Raw genomic sequence first — 19245 nt, 5'->3', positions numbered from 1 at the left:
AATAACTGTGCATCCTGACAAGCTATTATAACGGTCCTGAATGGTCTGTTCTAGGAAATACCCCAAAAGTAAACAAGGAAATACACCTCCCAAGGCCTTTATGGCTTGCTGGTGTGCTTACCACTGAAAATTCTTAATTCCTTTACAAATTGGGTCTATTTTAGAAAATACAAAAATCCAAAGATAGCTATAGGGTTTTCATTGATGTTCTCAGTGGGAGAATTATTTTTTCAGTAATTAATAGCTTAAATATTGCATGAGATTCCCTATTCTACAATCAAGAGTAAACTCTGTTCACTAGATGCATGAAATTTTACACAAATGGAAATGACGAGTATCAGTGGGGTTGCTTATGATCCTGGCTGTTTTATAAAACATCAAGAAATAACAGTCTTTCTACTTTTATATTTCTTTATTTTTCAGCAATAAAATCTTTTTTGAAGTGGCAAATTAGTATTTTTTTTTTTTTTTGAAACGGAGTCTCACTGTGTCACCCAGGCTAGAGTGCAGTGGCACAATCTCTGCTCCCGCAACCTCCGCCTCCTGGATTCCAGCGATTCTCCTGTCTGAGCCCCCCAAGTAGTGGGGATTACAGCAGTGTGCTGCCACGCCCAGCTTATTTTTGTACTTTTAGTAGAGGCGGGGTTTCACTGTATTGGCCAGGCAGGTCTCGAACTCCTGACCTTGTGATCCGCCCGCCTTGGCCCCCCAAAGTGCTGGGATTACAGACGTGAGCCACTGTATCCAGCCTGCCCAAAAAATAAAATTGTGCAGGATCATTATAAAATATTTTTTGAATTAATTCATACTTTACTACAGATACTAAAGTCCAATAATGTTACACTAATTTAAAGTTAATTTTGTTCTTTCAGTCCTCTTGTTCCCATTTTAATCCCATTTGTCTGTGACTGTGTATAACCTTGTATAACCTCATTTGGAGGTAATGTTGCAAAAAGGCTTTTTTTTTTTTTTTGGAGGTGATTTCGAAGCCTGGCCTGCTTTGCCTCCAAGTCATCTGAAATGGAATTTGTTACCCTGAATAAGCCTGTATATGACAGCCTGTTCTCTCTACAGATATTCCTGCTTAAAGGAATAGATGCATTCCACCAAAGCCTTCTCTCAGCAATCAAAAAGACTTCTGTTCAGTGAACTAGTTTTTGTTTTTTTTTTTTGCTGCGTTTCAGAAAATTACAAATGCATTCTGCAAAAACTTAAAAATCACTCCTAACTAAAGCAGAATCACATAAGTAAAAGAAATAGATTTTGAAAATAATGCTATTGATAGTAAGAACAAGCCTAAAAATAATGTTCCATAAAACCAGAGACAGCCTGCCTCATATGAGACTAGAAGGGAATTGGTAAAATACGTGCTAACATTTAATTTAGCACACTTCAACACACAAAAAAAGTTTCCTAATTGGTACCTCGTTTTTGTGAATGTTGACACTTCTAGAATCTTAAATAGAGTTGTTTATTTTAAAGTAGTCAAATGTCCATTCTTTTGCTTAATGGACTTATTTCACAGTTATCTGGTACACTTTCAATCTCTGCAGGTTTTTTTACCTACAGAGGTAGGAAAGATTAGGTTAGACTGAAGTTTATCTTAAATCTATCTTCAAATTATCACAAAAACAAGTTTGATAGAATAGGAATAAATAAGATTTTCCTACAGTGAATCTGTAGAGCTATTTTAACCCGGAAATGCTGTCAGCTCAAAAGTAGGCCTTGTATAATGATACAAATTTAACTCACTTAAAAAATACTTTCTCACTCTTATCCATACATAAACTTATTTTTTAAATCTTTTTCATACTTTTTTTGGAATTCACACTTGTCTCTTTAAAGAATTTTTGGTCCATTCCAACACAAATGTTCTTTAGGGTATGACTACCTATCCTTATCAGCATGATATTTGTAGACAGCACATGTAGATTTGAAAACCAGCTTAATTGTTTATTAGTAGTATCACATTGGATGGGTCACTTAACTTTCCACAGGCTTACTTTTTGACATAAAATTGGGGTTAGTACCAGCCCTGCCTAAATCACTGGATTCCTCTGAGCTTAAAATGAGATGGTATATGTGAAAGCCGTTTGTAAATGGTAATGTGTTGTTGATATTGTTTCCCAGAGTATTTGGGACACCAAATGGGCCCACAATAGATGACCAAAAAACACCTACTCAGTTGAATTTAATTGCGGAGATAGTATCAAATAGTATCTAACACCGTCACCTCAACATTGACACTTGGATTTTACAATCTGAAAAAAAGCTGAACCTTGATTTAGTAGGATTATCGCTCAGGTGGCAAATGTCCAAACACTATCAGCCAGTTGATGGGTGCGCCAGCAATAATCATTCTGTTTTCAATGCAATTGTCTAGGTAGATCTAACTGCTGGTCTTATTAGGCCACCACTTCATGTTGGTGTTTATTGAGCCTGATAGAGCATTCTTTTTTTTTTTTTTTTTGAGATGGAGTCTCGCTCTGTCGCCCAGGCTGGAGTGCAATGGCATGATCTCAGCTCACTGCAACCTCCCCTCCCGGGTTCAAGTGATTCTCCTGCCTCAGCCTCCCGAGTAGCTAGGTCTACAGGCCCCACCACCATGCCTGGCTAATTTTTTGTATTTTTAGTAGGGACAAGGTTTCACTGTGTTAGCCAGGATGGTCTCAATCTCCTGACCTCGTGATCCACCCGCCTCAGCCTCCCAAAGTGCTGGGATGACAGGCGTGAACCACCCGACCAGCCAAGCATTCTTATTTGTTAGACATTACCTGGCTTTTTCTGAGTTTAGTCTCGCTCACTAAACATTATTTAATTTGTGAATTGCCAAAGTTGAGAATACCATTGGGGAATCAAATTTCTGTGCTTATTTATAAGTACTTTCTTCTCGAGTCATTATTTAACACATAAAATTTAAGTTCTATTTGGTTTCATCTTTTGAAGTTTGTTTTTGCTATTTTGTGGGCTTTTTAAAAACTCTTAGATGTTTGGTAATATTCTTTATATGAAATCTGTTTCTTTAACAATTATTTAAAATGTGCTTATATTATGGTCTTCAGACCTATTTAAAAAATGGGTATTTTACCTCATACAAAATTAATCATTCTGAGAACACTGACAATTAGGACATCAATAGTTTTCCTTTACCTGATGCTTGGTTTACAGAGTTATGGCTATAAATATTTCTAACCATTTTTCCTTCTTGAAAAGTGCATAAGTCTGTATATCATCTAGCTTTATTTTATTAATCTCATTTCTATTTGTCTGCTCTACTACTATTACTCTCTGAAGTGTTTTTGAGCTTGTTTTGTTCTAAACTCAGTTATGATATTCTATCATTTAAAAATTTTCCCCAAATATATATGACTGTTATAAACAGTCAGAAAGTTGACAATGAAACATTTGGTATTGAGAAATTATTGCCAGAAATTTTTGAGCATGATAATGGAATTGTACCTGTCCTTACCTTTTAGACATCTATACTGGACTGTTTGCAAATAAAATTCTTTGATTTATGGAATTTAGTTGAAAATAATCCAGAAAGATTGTAGATAGGGAGGAGTATGGAAGATATCGAGATTGACCATTATAACTGTTGAATCTGAGTGATGAGTATACACATGGGTGCTTATTATACTCTTCTATGTTTGGATATGTTTGAAATTCTTCGTAACTTTTTTTAGTTGGTAAAAATCAGACATACTAACAGTGTGACATAAGTCCTCGTTTAATGTCATCAGTAGGTTCTTAGAAACTGCAACTTTACGTGAAATGAGGTAATGTGGAATGAAACCAATTTTACCATAGGCTAATTGATCTAAACAAGGGTTAAGTTCCTGTGGTATACAGTACGTCGTTTTGCTTGAAGTTGCAGTTTCCAAGAACCTATCAGCCACATTAAGTGAGGACTTAAGGTAATCTGTAAACGGTACGTGATTTGGCTCTCTTTTGCTCTTGGAGGGAATCATCTGGGCTCTGACCCTGACTTGTATATTTGATTCCCCTGTCATCTGCCTTCAGACCATAAGCTGCCTTGTGGTGCAGCCTGGACCAGCAGGGGCTTGCATTCGTAAGCAACCATGAAGTCTTTGTCTCTCTTCAAACAGGCAGAACTATACAGGTCAAGTCAAATGAAAATGCTCTACGCGTACCCACAAACATCAACACTCAGGATGGATGAGCTGGTCCCTCTCCGCACATCACCTTTCAAATAAAAATCAAGTATCAGTTACTCCAGTCTTAGATGTGTGCAGATCTGTATTAGAACAACAAATAGAGCTAAGAATGGCCGCTAATTAACCCTCAGCCTTGTATAGTGATTAAGCTGAGGGTGAGCACAGCTGCAGCTTCATTGGTAAAAGCTTTATTCTTCTCAAATGGACTGAGCAGAAGAAAAGAGGAATTTGCTCCCAGTGGCTCTTTTATAGTGATCTATAAAAGCTTGGGAGAATGTTTCATTCTTCATTCTCCAACATCACAATTTTTTGTTTCACATCACTTAAGGCCCATTTTTTAAGCAATGAATACAATTCTTATTCATAAATTGTCTCTGATACCTTAGCTTTGATTGTTATTAATTGCTTGTCTTTGGACTAGTTATGATTAGGTAGTAAACTGTGTTAGTAAATATTAAAATTTTACAATTGATAGTGACTGCTGGTGGGTGGGAGCTATTAAGTCAGATTAATTATTTCAGCACGTTTATATTTGTGTAGATTATTTATACCAAGTTTGGGAGCCGCTAGACTGATGAAAGGTACATGTAACACCTCAGTAGGATTCTAGTGCTTACACAATAGTGTGAACCTTGCTTCTGCATGTCTCATTCTACTATACTTGAGAAATGGAAAAGAACAACTTCTTTAACTGAAATTCAGGTAAACCTGTAAAATGGTAAGTCTACCTGTTTTCAAAGCAGACTGTTTTAACAGGACTACAAAAAAAAAAGAATTTTTTTCCTAGAACAATAACTATAGTTGGCTACCTAGATACCAGATGTCTTCTGATGCCTATGGCTTTTTTAAAGTGAAAAATATTAAGTAGAAATACGTGGCACAACGTATAGCTAACTTCAGACTGTTTTCTTGTGAAAAGTTGGCTTGTCTTCTGTATTATTACCTGCTAAGTTCTAAAAGCCACTCTAATCAATACTTCCAAATATGGATGTAGAGAGACGCCATGTTATTGTCATTTAACTTCTCTGGCACCTCATACAAAGAAAAGGAAAGCTGCGGTTATAGAGTTCATACTTTGCTCCTGTTGTTTAAGTAAACATTAAATAAGTGCTATTAATCAATGTACCTGGTATTTTTAATAGCAAGAGAGTAAACAAAGTTCAAAACGTTTATTAAAGCCTTTGGGTTCCAATTCAGTGTTATCTGTAGAATCCTGGGACACCGCCCCCTTCCCTCCCCTAAGTTTCCCATAGGCTTACTCAGATGCATTTGAAAATAATGCTATTCATAATGTTGAGGTTCTAGAAAAATTGAAGGCTTATTAAGATGGATGAATAAAATCAGGGAATATACATTCCCTGTTTTGTGAATTAAAGGAGATATACAGAAGTGATTGTGTACCATCATAAATTTGGTTTAAAAAAAAAAAAAACAGAAAATAGCAATTCTGAGATGTTTGCCTTGACCCCTACATATTTGTAAATGCAAATTTTAAATGATATTAAAAGGATTATTTCCCTATTTTGTCAATTCTGTAAAAATAAACCATTTCTTTAGTTGTCTTACAAGAGGTACTGGTGTGTAGTAATGCAAACAAAAAGATCCATTTGTTTGGTAGCACTTTTATCAAAGAATGATTTTCTAGGAAATACCGAATGAGAAAGGAAAGCCAAAATTACCCCATTGTAGGCTTAGATCTTGGATTCCCTAGTTGTGAAACGAGTCAAAAGGATTCATCCTCTTTGACTCAAAGAGTTACCAAGAAAGGATTGGTAGCTTCAGGTGAGGGATGACTTCATGACAAAGCAAGGATTTCCTATGTAGCCTATGGTATTTCTGCTTTGTGTGGGCAAGTCTTTATTTATAACCAACAATTTGATATCCTCCTCAAACATCCAATTTGCCTTGGTGAAAAGGTGCATTAACTGTTTATTCTTTTTTGATAGATTCTTATCTAGAAATGCTGACCTGCCTAAAACTTTGTTACTTTCGTAACTTAAATATACATCCTTTGATAGGTTTGATTCTTTTAAAGATGGTTAAAACTAGACTTTACCATATTTGCTGATATATGGGATACCTTAAAAAGTGCTTTTAAAGTTTAAAGTTTCACCCTTATCTCTTATCGAACAAAAAGGGTCTTTGGAGAAATCACTTCCATTTGGTAAATAAGAAAATACAGTGTTGTATTTATCATCTTCATATATCTTTTTCTTACTTCTGTTTCCTTACTTTTAACGCAGGGAATGTATCAACTTTACTTGATCTATAAAGTGCTACCAGCATTTTTAAAGTAGGAAGGTAAATCCCTTAGAGTGATAATCTGTGGTTCCTTTTCTGTTTCTTTTTGGCTGTTACGGAGTTGTTCATGCATCCATTTCAGGTTTCTGATTGGTGTGTTCTGTTATAGCAGGTACAGTAAAATCTTACTAGTTCAGTATAATTGAGAAAACATCAGACTAATTTTTTTAATGAATTTGAAATTTTAACTAAGTGAAGACGTAATAATTTCAAGTACGTATAGGAAATATTAGGTAAAATGTGTGAACTAGATGGCCTCTAGACTCTCCTTTACCAAGGTAAAAGGCTGAAGTGGGTTTTTCACACATTCACAAAAAATAGAGAAAATGGTTATTATAAGTCCCAGTGTGTCCCTCACCCAGCTTCAGAACTCACCTATATTTAGTACGGTTTAGGAATTAGGGTTTTTTTATTATTTATTTATTTATTTTTAGAGATGGGGTCTTGCCCTGTCTCCCAGTCTGGAGGGCAGTGGTGTCGTCATAGCTCTCTGCAGCTTTGAACTCCTGCTCTCAAGCAACCCTCCTGCTTCAGCCTCCCGAGTAGCTAAATATTCTCAGATAATATTGTTTTAATACCATTAATTTTCATGAAAACCATTTTTAAACAAAACCTAGTAAATGCCAGAACAGGTTGCTGCATCAGAATTACTATTAAGTTAGCAATGGTCAACTGAAGGATATGTCACTGAAAGATACAGTATGTGCCCTGTGGAAGATAAGCCACTGAGTAAAGTTTGATGCCCTTTTTTGTTTGTTTGTTTTTGTTTTTGTTTTTGTTTTTTTTGAGACAGAGTCTCACTCTGTCTCCCAGGCTGCAGTGCAATGGTGCGATCTCAGCTCACTGCAACTTCTACTTCCTGGGTTCAAGCAATTCTCCTGTCTTAGCCTCCTGAGTAGCTGAGATTAAAGGCATGCGCCACCATGCCCAGCTAATTTTTGTATTTTTAGTAGAGACAGGATTTCACCATGTTGATCTGGCTGGTCTCAAGCTCCTGACCTCGTGATCCTCCTGCCTTGGCCTCCCAAAGTGCTGGGATTACAGGCATGAGCCACCGTGCCTGGCAGACTGACACCTTTTTAAAAAAAATAGAGAGAGAGATGAAACCTCATTCTGTTGCCCATGCTGGACTGTAGTGGCACGATCAGAACTCACTGCAGCCCCCTACCCGAACTCCTGGGCTCAAGTGGTCTCAAGTGATCCTCCTGCCTCAACCTCCCAAGTAGCTGGGACTACAGGCACGTGCCACCATACCCAGCTAGTTTAAATGTGAAATCAGGCTTTTTAAATGTGAAATGAAGAGAAATTATTTTAAAACATGAAATTAAGAGAAATTATTTAAGCAGCATGCTTAAACAATACATATTTGAAATTAAAATAATGCATTGTTAGTGTTATGGAAATTCCAATCTGAAACAGCATAATAAAACAACTCTAATTCTTCAGAAATTGACTTCTGTGGACAAAACATCCAGATGATTGATTAACATTTTCTCTTTTTACTGTGGATATTTAAGATTGTACAGTGTCTTGGGAGATATGTTGTAATTATGAAAATTTGAAGAATTAATGTAACACTACCAATGTCTGAGTCAGATCCCATAACAAATGAGCAGTTCTCTTTATTTTACTTATTTTCTGACTCAGCTTTTCAATCAGTATCTAGCCTGGGCAAGGTGCTATCAGTAACAACACTCACAGTGCCTCTTCCTCAGAAAAGAAAGCGCTTCCAAAATGTCAGACTAATTATTCCTATACAACTGTAATAACTACTTTCTCTTTTTCTTCTCTTCATATTTGTTCTTTAATAGATCCTGGAGCTTAATGTTTATTATGGCTGTTGAATTTTTCATGTCATATTGGTGAATAATTCACACAATAAGCAGTACAAGAGTTTGCCTAAACTACTAGCATATTTCTTTCTGGAACAGGTCTGTTACTGGAAAAAATTACAAATCAGAATATTTTACATGTATTGGAAGAACTTTCTGCTTAAGAGTATCCTACAGGGAAACCTGTTGCCACATGAAGCTTTTATAAAGTTGAATTTTTGGAAAATGCAATGGTTCTTCCCCACCACTGCCCCAGTTCAGCACTGCCTTCCCTCTGAAAGCGTTTTCCCAAATAAGACATATTGTTTGTGCTACTCAAGTGCCTAGGCCAACCAACAAATGCCTGTCTGACTATGTGCCTATAGGCTGATGTAGTTAGTACCTTTTGACGTGACTTTTTACACCAGTGAGGTAAACCACCTTCCTTGCATACATTGTGACCACATGTGTACTCCAGTGACTTTCTTGTCCAGACTGGCTGGCTCCTGTGATGGAAAAAATGCTCATACACAGTCTAATTTAAATACATAAGGGAAACTAGGAAGAGTGCAGGCATAGAGAAGATGTCTTCATAGTTTATCTAGCTTTGGTTGCCAGCATTATATTTTTATAAGAAAAACTCTAGAAAAGAGTTCAGCAAACAATGCATGAATAACCCCGCATCATTGGGGCAAAGGCATATTAGAGTGCCAGCCACCCGTGGTCATCGTAGCAGGGTACATTTATCTGAGGGATGTGTATTTTTTAATCTTGGTAATAGCCTACTATGGATGGTATATTTTAACTTCAGCATTACTAAAAATGGTTCTGTATCTGCAGGTAATGCATCTTTTCTGTAGATTCACAATCAAAATAATGTGGTTAGCTTAGAGTTGGGATTAATCATATATGAGTTCAAAAAGTTAATAGTCCATGTCCAATTTGGTAAAAGTTTGTAAGTGAAAAATTATTGTTTGGGGGAGGTTTTTGTTTGTTTGATTTGCTGGAAAAATGATTTAAAGTTGCAGTATTGTAACTAGGCAAAGAAGCCTTTGATTTAGACACGTGGGAGTTGCATTTGGGGAACTTAGGCCATGTGTATCTTCATAGTATTAATGGTGGAGAGAGAGTGTTTTAAGGTGAAAAAGAAAGTTTTAGATTCATTCCTTCATAAAACGTATTTTCTGTATTGGCTTTTTCTTTTTTTCAAAATTGATGTATCTTTATTATTTTTTCTCATACAAATAATACCTGCTTATTAATTTTTTAAAATCAATCGTCTTTTCAAGATAAGTATTTAATTTTTATTTGAGGCTCTTCGCTCTGGGAACTCAAATTTGATGGGACCCAGCAAAGTATATTTGTCAGTTAAGTTTGTCTGGTTATAATCTTGGTGTAAATTTAGACACATTGACCTCAACTTTTAGCCTTGGCTTTAACCTGCTTTTGCTTAGCATTTCCCTATGCATATTTTATTGTATCTTAATTAATATAAATGTCGACATGGATTAGCTGTTGATACAAATTTTCTTTTATAAAGTCCATTGCTCTCCCTGCAGTAATAACCTCTAATTGGTTGGTTTAGAAGTTGATCTTGGCTGGGTGGCTCATGCCTGTAATCCCGGCACTTTTGGGAGGCCAAGGCAGGAAGATCACTTGAAGCCAGGAGTTCAAGACTAGCCTAGGCAACAAAGTGAGACCCTGTCGCTACAAAACATAACAAACACTTTTAGCACTTCTATTCAACATAGTACCAGAAGTCCTAGCCAGAACAATCATTCAAGAGAAAGAAATAAAGGGCATCCACACTGGGAAAGAGGAAGTCAAATTATCTCTGTTTGCCAATGATATGATCGTATACCTAGAAAACCCTAAAGACTCCTCCAGAATACTCCTAGATTTGATAAATGAATTCAGTAAAGTCTCAGGTTACAAAATCAGTGTACACAAATCAGTAGCATTGCTGTATATTAACAACAGCCAAGCTGAGAATCAAATCATGAACTCATTTCCTCTTACAATAGCTGCAAAAGTAAAATAAAATACCTGGGAATATACTTAACCAAGGAGGTGAAGGATGTCTATGAGGAATACTACAAAACACTGCTGAAAAAAAAAATAATAGATGACAAACAAATGGAAATACATTTCATGTTCATGGATTGGAAGAGTCAATATTGTGAAAATGACCGTACTGCCAAAGAGATTTACAGATTCAGTGCAATTCCTATCAAAACACCAAAATCCTTTTTCACAGAATTAGAGAAGACAATCCTAAAATTCATATGGAACAAAAAAAGAGCCCGAATATCCAAAGCAATCCTAAGCAAAAAGAACAAAGCTAGAGGCATTATGTTACTTGATTTCAAATTATACTACAAGTCTTTGGTAACCAACCGCATGGTATTGATATAAAAGTAGATACATAAACCAATGGAACAGAATATTGAACCCAGAAATAAAGCCAAATACAGCCAACTGATCTTCAGCAAGGCAAACAAAAACATAAAGTGGGGAAAGGACACCCTATTCAACAAATGGTGCTGGGATAATTGGCAAGCCACATGTAGAAGAATGAAACTTGATTCCTATCTCTTACCATATACGAAAATCAACTTAAGATGGATTAAAGACTTAAATTGAAGACCAAACCGTAAAAATTCTGGAAGAAAACCTAGGAAAAACTCTTTTGGGCATTGGTCTAAGCAAAGAATTTATGACTAAGACCCCAAAAGCAAATGCAGCAAAAACAAAAATAAATGGGACCCAATTAAACTAAAAAACTTCTGCACAGTGAAAGAAATAATCATCAGAGTAAACAGACAACCCACAGAATGGGAAGAAATATTTGCATACTATGCATCTGACAGAGGACTGATATCCAGAATCTACAAGGAACTCAAATCAGCAAGAAAAAAACAGTCCCATCAAAAAGTGGACAAATGACATGAATAGACATTTCTCAAAAGAAGATATACAAATGGCCAAGAAACATATGTAAAACTGCTCAACGTTACTAATAACCAGGGAAATGCAAATTCAAACTGCAATGAAATTCACCTCAGCCCTGCCAGAATAGCCATTACTTAAAAGTTAAAAACAATAGATGTTGGTGTGGATGTGGTGCGAAGGGAATGCTTGTACACTGCTGGTGGGAATGTAAATTAGTACAACCTGTATGGACTATGGAGATTTCTCGAAGAACTACAGGTAGATCTACCATCCAATCCAGCAATCCTACTACTGGGTATCTACCCAAAGGAAAATAAATCATTTATATCAAAAAGACACCTGCACATATATGTTTATCACAGCGCAATTGACAATCACGAAGATATGGAACCAATCTAAGTGCCCATCAACCGATGAGTGGTTAAAGAAAATGTGATATGTATACACCATGGAATACTACTCAGCCGTAAAAAAAGATGAAATAACATCTACAGCAACTTAGATGGAGCTGGAAGCCTTTATTGTAAGTGGAGTAACTCAGGAATTGAAAACCAGATACCTTAAGTTCTCACTTATAAAGCTAAGCTGTGGGCACACAAAGGCATACAAAGTGATATGGATAATTGGAGCCTCAGAAGAGGGGAGGTGGGGCAGTTGGTGAGGGATAAAAAACTATATATTGGGTAAAGTGTGCACTACTCATGTGTAGGTATACTAAAATCTCAGACTTTACCACTATACAATTTATCCATGAAACCACTTGTATCCCTAACACTATTGAAATAAAATTAAACATTTTAAAAAATTTTTCAAAGAACTTGAAAAGCATTCTGATTGAAAAGCCACTGTATCTTATGAAAATTCTCTTCAGTTTATGTTTAGAAGACTTCGTTTTGGAGTTTTCCTTAAAAATTACCAGTGACCTATTTTTGTTGTTGTTGTTCTTGTTGTTTAGAGAAACAAATATTTCGCTTAAACAAACATCATTCTTTACTCACATGTCTTTTACTCAGAACTATTTGCCCAAGATATGATTCAGAGTTTCTTTGTTTCCCTTACCTGAGGAATTTCTGAAGTCAAGAACATGTAGATTTTTTTTTTTTTTTTTTGAGACGGAGTTTAGCTCTTGTTGCCCAGGCTGGAGTGCAATGGTGCGATCTCGGCTCACCACAACCCCCGCCTCCCAGGTTCAAGCAATTCTCCTGCCTCAGCCTCCCCAGTAGCTGAGATTACAGGCATGCACCACCACGCCCGGCTAATTTTGTATTTTTAGTAGAGATGGGGTTTCTCAGTGTTGGTCAGGCTGGTCTCAAACTCCCGACCTCAGGTGATCTGCCCACCTCAGCCTCCCAAATTGCTGGGATTACAGGCATGAGCCACCGTGCCCAGCAAGAACGTTTAGATTTTAATTAATTTTTAAAAATTATCTTTTAATGAAGATAACGAAAAGATAACAGATTATAGAGGTGAAAACAGGATTAATTCTCTCCACTTTAGAGTAAAAAGAACTATTCTCTAATGACAGGGAGAGAATTATGTATTCGTATATATGCCAGTTATACATGCTCTTTTCCTATAGTTTTATCCATGCTTTTTTGATGACTTGGATTATTCTGTTTCTGTTATAGTTACTTTATTGCACATACATATTTTATTGCAAATTGTTTGACTCTTGTTTGGCAAAGTGAGGTGTATAAATAAGAGATTAAGTTTTTTTGCTTATGGTAGGCTTACGGAGCACATTTTATAACTACCTTGCTCACTATTTGGGTTTATTTACAGCTTCTCTCAAGAGAGGAATAACTGTGTCAGGCTTTGCTAAGCAGTTTCCTTCCAACAATAAGACATTTATTCTGTGTCTGTTGTCCAGCTGTTTAGTAGGTTCTTGGTCTCCACACTAACAGAAAGCTTTCAGGTGTCACTCCCAGGCAGGGATTTACCACAGGTGTGTGTCTTTTCCACCATTTAAAATACCCAGAAATGATGAGATTATTAAGTAGCTGACTATGGTCTGTATACTTCTCTTAGTTCTTCACCAGTTGCTGCTTTTGAAATTCTTAAGTGCTATTTCTTTGTTGGTTAATTTGTTTTGCTATTTAGATTTATTTTCCCATTCAGTCTACATTTATAATGTGGTAGTCTGTTAATACAGTAAGCTTGTTATTGGTAAATGGAACCATTCTAATGAAATTTATTGTCAGAAGCACCTGTACCTGATTTATAAATAATGCAGCCTGGATTTTACTATATGTAAATTAAACAAATATATTTTAAAATTTGATAACAGCATAAAATACCTTCGAGGATGTTGATTGCTCACCCTAACTGGAAGGGCTCTCAAACCTGATACTTCTCTTCCTAAATAGGAAACATTCTTTTCTCAGTAGAGATCCCCGTGTGGCTATCACATTCTTCTTTCAGGTCATCTTTCAGAGTGTACTACCTTCCGAGACCATTGATACTACCCACCCAGCCCTGAGGAGGCCCCAGTGAGGTGATCACATTGACTTTTAAAAAACCTTTATGCCCAGAGGATTTGTTAAGGAAGCTATTCCCATACTTTGAAGTAGCTAATGTCCTCAGGGACCTGGTGTGAATACCGGAGGGAAGACTGGAGGGAAGAGTGATACTCCTAAGGTTAGCATTAGACCCTCTCCTGCCTGCCTGCAGAGAAATAACCAAATCAGAGGGGTGGAGCCAAGACGGCCAAATAGGAACAGCTCCAGTCCACAGCTCCCAGCATGAGCGACGCAGAAGACTGGTGATTTCTGCATTTCCATCTGAGGTACCGGGTTCATCTCACTAGGGAGTGCCAGACAGTGGGTGCAGGACAGTGGGTGCAGTGCACCATGCGCGAGCCGAAGCAGGGCGAGGCATTGCCTCACTCGGGAAGCGCAAGGGGTCAGGGAGTTCCCTTTCCTAGTCAAAGAAAGGGGTGACAGACGGCACCTGGAAAATCGGGTCACTCCCACCCTAATACTGCACTTTTCCAACGGGCTTAAAAATGGGCACACCAGGAGATTATATCCTCTACCTGGCTTGGAGGGTCCTACGCCCACAGAGTCTTGCTGATTGCTAGCACAGGAGTCTAAGATCAAACTAGGGGAGGGGCGCCTGCCATTGCCCAGGCTTGCTTAGGTAAACAAAGCAGCCAGGAAGCTCGAACTGGGTGGAGCCCACCACAGCTCAAGGAGGCCTGCCTGCCTCTGTAGGCTCCACCTCTGGGGGCAGGGCACAGACAAACAAAAAGACAGCAGTAACCTCTGCAGACTTAAATGTCCCTGTCTGACAGCTTTGAAGAGAATAGTGGTTCTCCCAGCACGCAGCTAGAGATCTGAGAACGGGCAGACTGCCTCCTCAAGTGGGTCCCTGACCCCCCGAGCCGCCTAACTGGGAGGCACCCCCCAGTAGGGGCAGACTGACACCTCACATGGCCGGGTACTGCTCTGAGACAAAACTTCCAGAGGAATGATCAGGCAGCAGCATTTGTGGTTCATGAAAATCCGTTGTTCTGCAGCCACCACTGCTGATACCCAGGCAAACAGGGTCTGGAGTGGACCTCTAGCAAACTCCAACAGACCTGCAGCTTAGGGTTCTGTCTGTTAGAAGGAAAACTAACAAACAAAAAGGACATCCACACCAAAAATCCATCTGTACGTCACCATCATCAAAGACCAAAATTAGATAAAACCACAAAGATGGGGAAAAAACAGAGCAGAAAAACTGGAAACTCTAAAAAGCAGAGTGCCTCTCCTCCTCCAAAGGAACGCAGTTCCTCACCAGCAACGGAACAAAGCTGGACAGAGAATCACTTTGACAAGAGAAGAAGGCTTCAGACGATCAAACTACTCTCAACTACAGGAAGAAATTGAAGCCAAAGGCAAAGAAGTTAAAAACTTTGAAAAAGAATTAGACGAATGTATAACTAGAATAACCAATACAGAGAACTGCTTAAAGGAGCTGCTGGAGCTGAAAGCGAAGGCTCGAGAACTACGTGAAGAATGCAGAAGCCTCAGGAGCTGATGCGATCAACTGGAAGAAAGGGTATCAGTGATGGAAGATGAAATGAAGCGAGAAGGGAAGATTAGAGAAAAAAGAATAAAAAGAAACGAACAAAGCCTCCAAGAAATATGGGACTATGTGAAAAGACCAAATCACGTCTGATTGGTGTACCTGAAAGTGACAGGGAGAATGGAACCAAGTTGGAAAACACTCTGCCGGATATTATCCAAGAGAACTTCCCCAATCTAGCAAGGCAGGCCCCAACAGTCAGATTCAGGAAATAGAGAGAATGCCACAAAGATACTCCTTAAGAACAGCAACTCCAAGACACATAATTGTCAGATTCACTAAAGTTGAAATGAAGGAAAAAATGTTAAGGGCAGCCAGAGAGAAAGGTCGGGTTACCCACAAAGGGGAGCCCATCAGACTAACAGCTGATCTCTCAGCAGAAACTCTACAAGCCAGAAGAGAGTGGGGGCCGATATTCAACATTCTTAAAGAAAAGAATTTTCAACCCAGAATTTCGTATCCAGCCAAACTAAGCTTCATAAGTGAAGGAGAAATAAAATCCTTTACAGACAAGCAAATGCTGAGAGATTTTGTCATCACCAGGCCTGTCCTAAAAGAGCTCCTGAAGGAAGCACTAAACATGGAAAGGAACAACCGGTACCAGCCCCTGCAAAAACATGCCAAATTGTAAAGACCATCGAGGCTAGGAAGAAACCGCGTCAACTAACGAGCAAAATAACCAGCTAACATCATAATGACAAGATCAAATTCACACATAACAATATTAACCTTAAATGTAAATGGGCTAAATGCTCCAATTAAAAGACAGACTGGCAAATTGGGTAAAGAGTCAAGACCCATCAGTGTGCTGTATTCAGGAAACCCATCTCATGTGCAGAGACACACAAAGGCTCAAAATAAAGGGATGGAGGAAGATCTACCAAGCAAATGGAAAACAAAAAAAGGCAGGGGTTGCAATCCTAGTCTCTGATAAAACAGACTTTAAACCAACAAAGATCAAAAGAGACAAAGAAGGCCATTACATAATGGTAAAGGGATCAATTCAACAAGAAGAGCTAACTATCCTAAATATATATGCACGCAATACAGGAGCACCCAGATTCATAAAGCAAGTCCTGAGTGACCTACAAAGAGACTTAGATTCCCACACAATAATGGAGACTTTAACACCCCACTGTCAACATTAGACAGATCAACGAGACAGAAAGTTTAAAAGGATACCCAGGAATTAAACTCAGCTCTGGACCAAGCGGACCTAATAAACATCTACAGAACTCTCCACCGCAAATCAACAGAACATACATTTTTTTCAGCACCACACCACACCTATTCCAAAATTGACCACATAGTTGGAAGTAAAGCTCTCCTCAGCAAATGTAAAAGAACAGAAATTATAACAAACTGTCTCTCAGACCACAGTGCAATCAAACTAGAACTCAGGATCAAGAAACTCACTCAAAACTGCTCAACTACGTGGAAACTGAAAAACCTGCTCCTGAATGACTACTGGGTACATAACGAAATGAAGGCAGAAATAAAGATGTTCTTTGAAACCAACGAGAACAAAGACACAACCTACCAGAATCTCTGGGACACATGCAAAGCAGTGTGTAGAGGGAAATTTATAGCACTAAATGCCCACAAGAGAAAGCAGGAAAGATCCGAAATTGACACCCTAACATCACAATTAAAAGAACTAGAAAAGCAAGAGCAAACACATTCCAAAGCTAGCAGAAGGCAAGAAATAACTAAAATCAGAGCAGAACTGAAGGAAATAGAGACATAAAAAACTCTTCAAAAAATTAATGAATCCAGAGCTGGTTTTTTGAAAAGATCAACAAAATTGATAGACTGCTAGCAAGACTAATAAACAAGAAAAGAGAGAAGAATCAAATACATGCAATAAAAAATGATAAAGGGGATATCACCACCGATCCCACAGAAATACAAATACCATCAGAGAATACTGCAAACACCTCTATGCAAATAAACTAGAAAATCTAGAAGAAACGGATAAATTCCTGGACACATACACCCTCCCAAGACTAAACCAGGAAGAAGTTGAATCTCTGAATAGACCAATCACAGGCTCTGAAATTGTGGCAATAATCAATAGCTTACCAACTAAAAAGAGTCCAGGACCAGATGGATTCAGAGCCAAATTCTACCAGAGGTACAAGGAGGAGCTGGTACCATTCCTTCTGAAACTATTCCAATCAATAGAAAAAGAGGGAATCCTCCCTAACTCATTTTACGAGGCCAGCATCATCCTGATACCAAAGACTGGCAGAGACACAACCAAAAAAGAGAATTTTAGACCAGTATCCTTGATGAACATTGATGCAAAAATCCTCAATAAAATACTGGCAAACCAAATCCAGCAGCACATCAAAAAGCTTATCCACCATGATCAAGTGGGCTTCATCCCTGGGATGCAAGGCTGGTTCAACATATGCAAATCAATAAATGTAATCCAGCATATAAACAGAACCAAAGACAAAAACCACATGATTATCTCAATAGATGCAGAAAAGGCCTTTGACAAAATTCAACAACGCTTCATGCTAAAAACTCTCAATAAATTAGGTATTGATGGGACGTATCTCAAAATAATAAGAGCTATCCATGACAAACCCACAGCCAATATCATACTGAATGGGCAAAAACTGGAAGCATTCCCTTTGAAAACTGGCACAAGACAGGGATGCCCTCTCTCACCACTCCTATTCAACATAGTGTTGGAAGTTCTGACCAGGGCAATCAGGCAGGAGAAGGAAATAAAAGGTATTCAATTAGGAAAAGAGGAAGTCAAATTGTCCCTGTTTGCAGATGACATGATTGTGTATCTAGAAAACCCCATCGTCTCAGCCCCAAATCTCCTTAAGCTGATAAGCAACTTCAGCGAAGTCTCAGGATACAAAATCAATGTGCAAAAATCACAAGCATTCTTATACACCAAAACAGACAAACAGAGAGCCAAATCATGAGTGAACTCCCATTCACAATTGCTTCACAGAGAATAAAATACCTAGGAATCCAACTTACAAGGGATGTGAAGGACCTCTTCAAGGAGAACTACAAACCACTGCTCAATGAAATAAAACAGGATACAAACAAATGGAAGAACATTTTATGCTCATGGGTTGGAAGAATCAATATCGTGAAAATGGCCATACTGCCCAATGTAATTTATAGATTCAATGCCATCCCCATCAAGCTACCAATGACTTTCTTCACAGAATTGGAAAAAACTGCTTTAAAGTTCGTATGGAACCAAAAAAGAGCCCGCATCGCCAAGTCAATCCTAAGCCAAAAGAAAAAGCTGGAGGCATCACACTACCTGACTTCAAACTAAACTACAAGGCTACAGTAACCAAAACAGCATGGTACTGGTACCAAAACAGAGATATTGATCAATGGAACAGAACAGAGCCCTCAGAAATGATGCCGCATATCTACAACTATCTGATCTTTGACAAACCTGACAAAAACAAGCAATAGGGAAAAGATTCCCTATTTAATAAATGGTGCTGGGAAAACTGGCTAGCCATATGGAGAAAGCTGCAACTGGATCCCTTCCTTACACCTTATACAAAAATTAATTCAAGATGGATTAAAGACATACATGTTAGACCTAAAACCATAAAAACCCTAGAAGAAAACCTAGGCAATACCATTCAGGACATAGGCATGGGCAAGGACTTCATGTCTAAAACACCAAAAGCAATGGCAACAAAAGCCAAAATTGACAAATGGGATCTAATTAAACTAAAGAGCTTCTGCACAGCAAAAGAAACTACCATCAGAGTCAACAGGCAACCTACAAAATGGGAGAAAATTTTCACAACCTACTCATCTGACAAAGGGCTAATATCCAGAATCTACAGTGAACTCAAACAAATTTACAAGAAAAAAACAAACAACCCTATCAAAAAGTGGGCAAAGGATATTAACAGACACTTCTCAAAAGA

The 19245-nt window shown here is 38.0% G+C and overlaps 1 protein-coding gene across 3 annotated transcripts in view; it reads left to right on the top strand.

Moving 5' to 3' along the window:
- Positions 1-19245, top strand: part of UBE2E2 (ubiquitin conjugating enzyme E2 E2) — a 388450-nt gene that overhangs the window by 320217 nt on the left and 48988 nt on the right. The window contains exon 6 of one of the 3 annotated variants that reach the window (XM_032162304.2): positions 978-3523. The exons of the other annotated variants lie outside the window; for them this stretch is intronic. Coding sequence (XP_032018195.1) covers positions 978-1039 — 62 coding nt within the window. The 3' untranslated portion in view covers positions 1040-3523. Of the gene's footprint in view, positions 1-977; positions 3524-19245 lie in introns of those variants that run through there. 3 annotated transcript variants of the gene reach the window in all.

This window comes from Hylobates moloch, unplaced genomic scaffold (assembly GCF_009828535.3).
Source record: "Hylobates moloch isolate HMO894 unplaced genomic scaffold, HMol_V3 SCAFFOLD_8, whole genome shotgun sequence".
Taxonomy (NCBI): domain Eukaryota; kingdom Metazoa; phylum Chordata; class Mammalia; order Primates; family Hylobatidae; genus Hylobates; species Hylobates moloch.
Note: the sequence above shows the minus strand (reverse complement) of the source record. Positions and strands in the feature narration are given on the sequence as shown.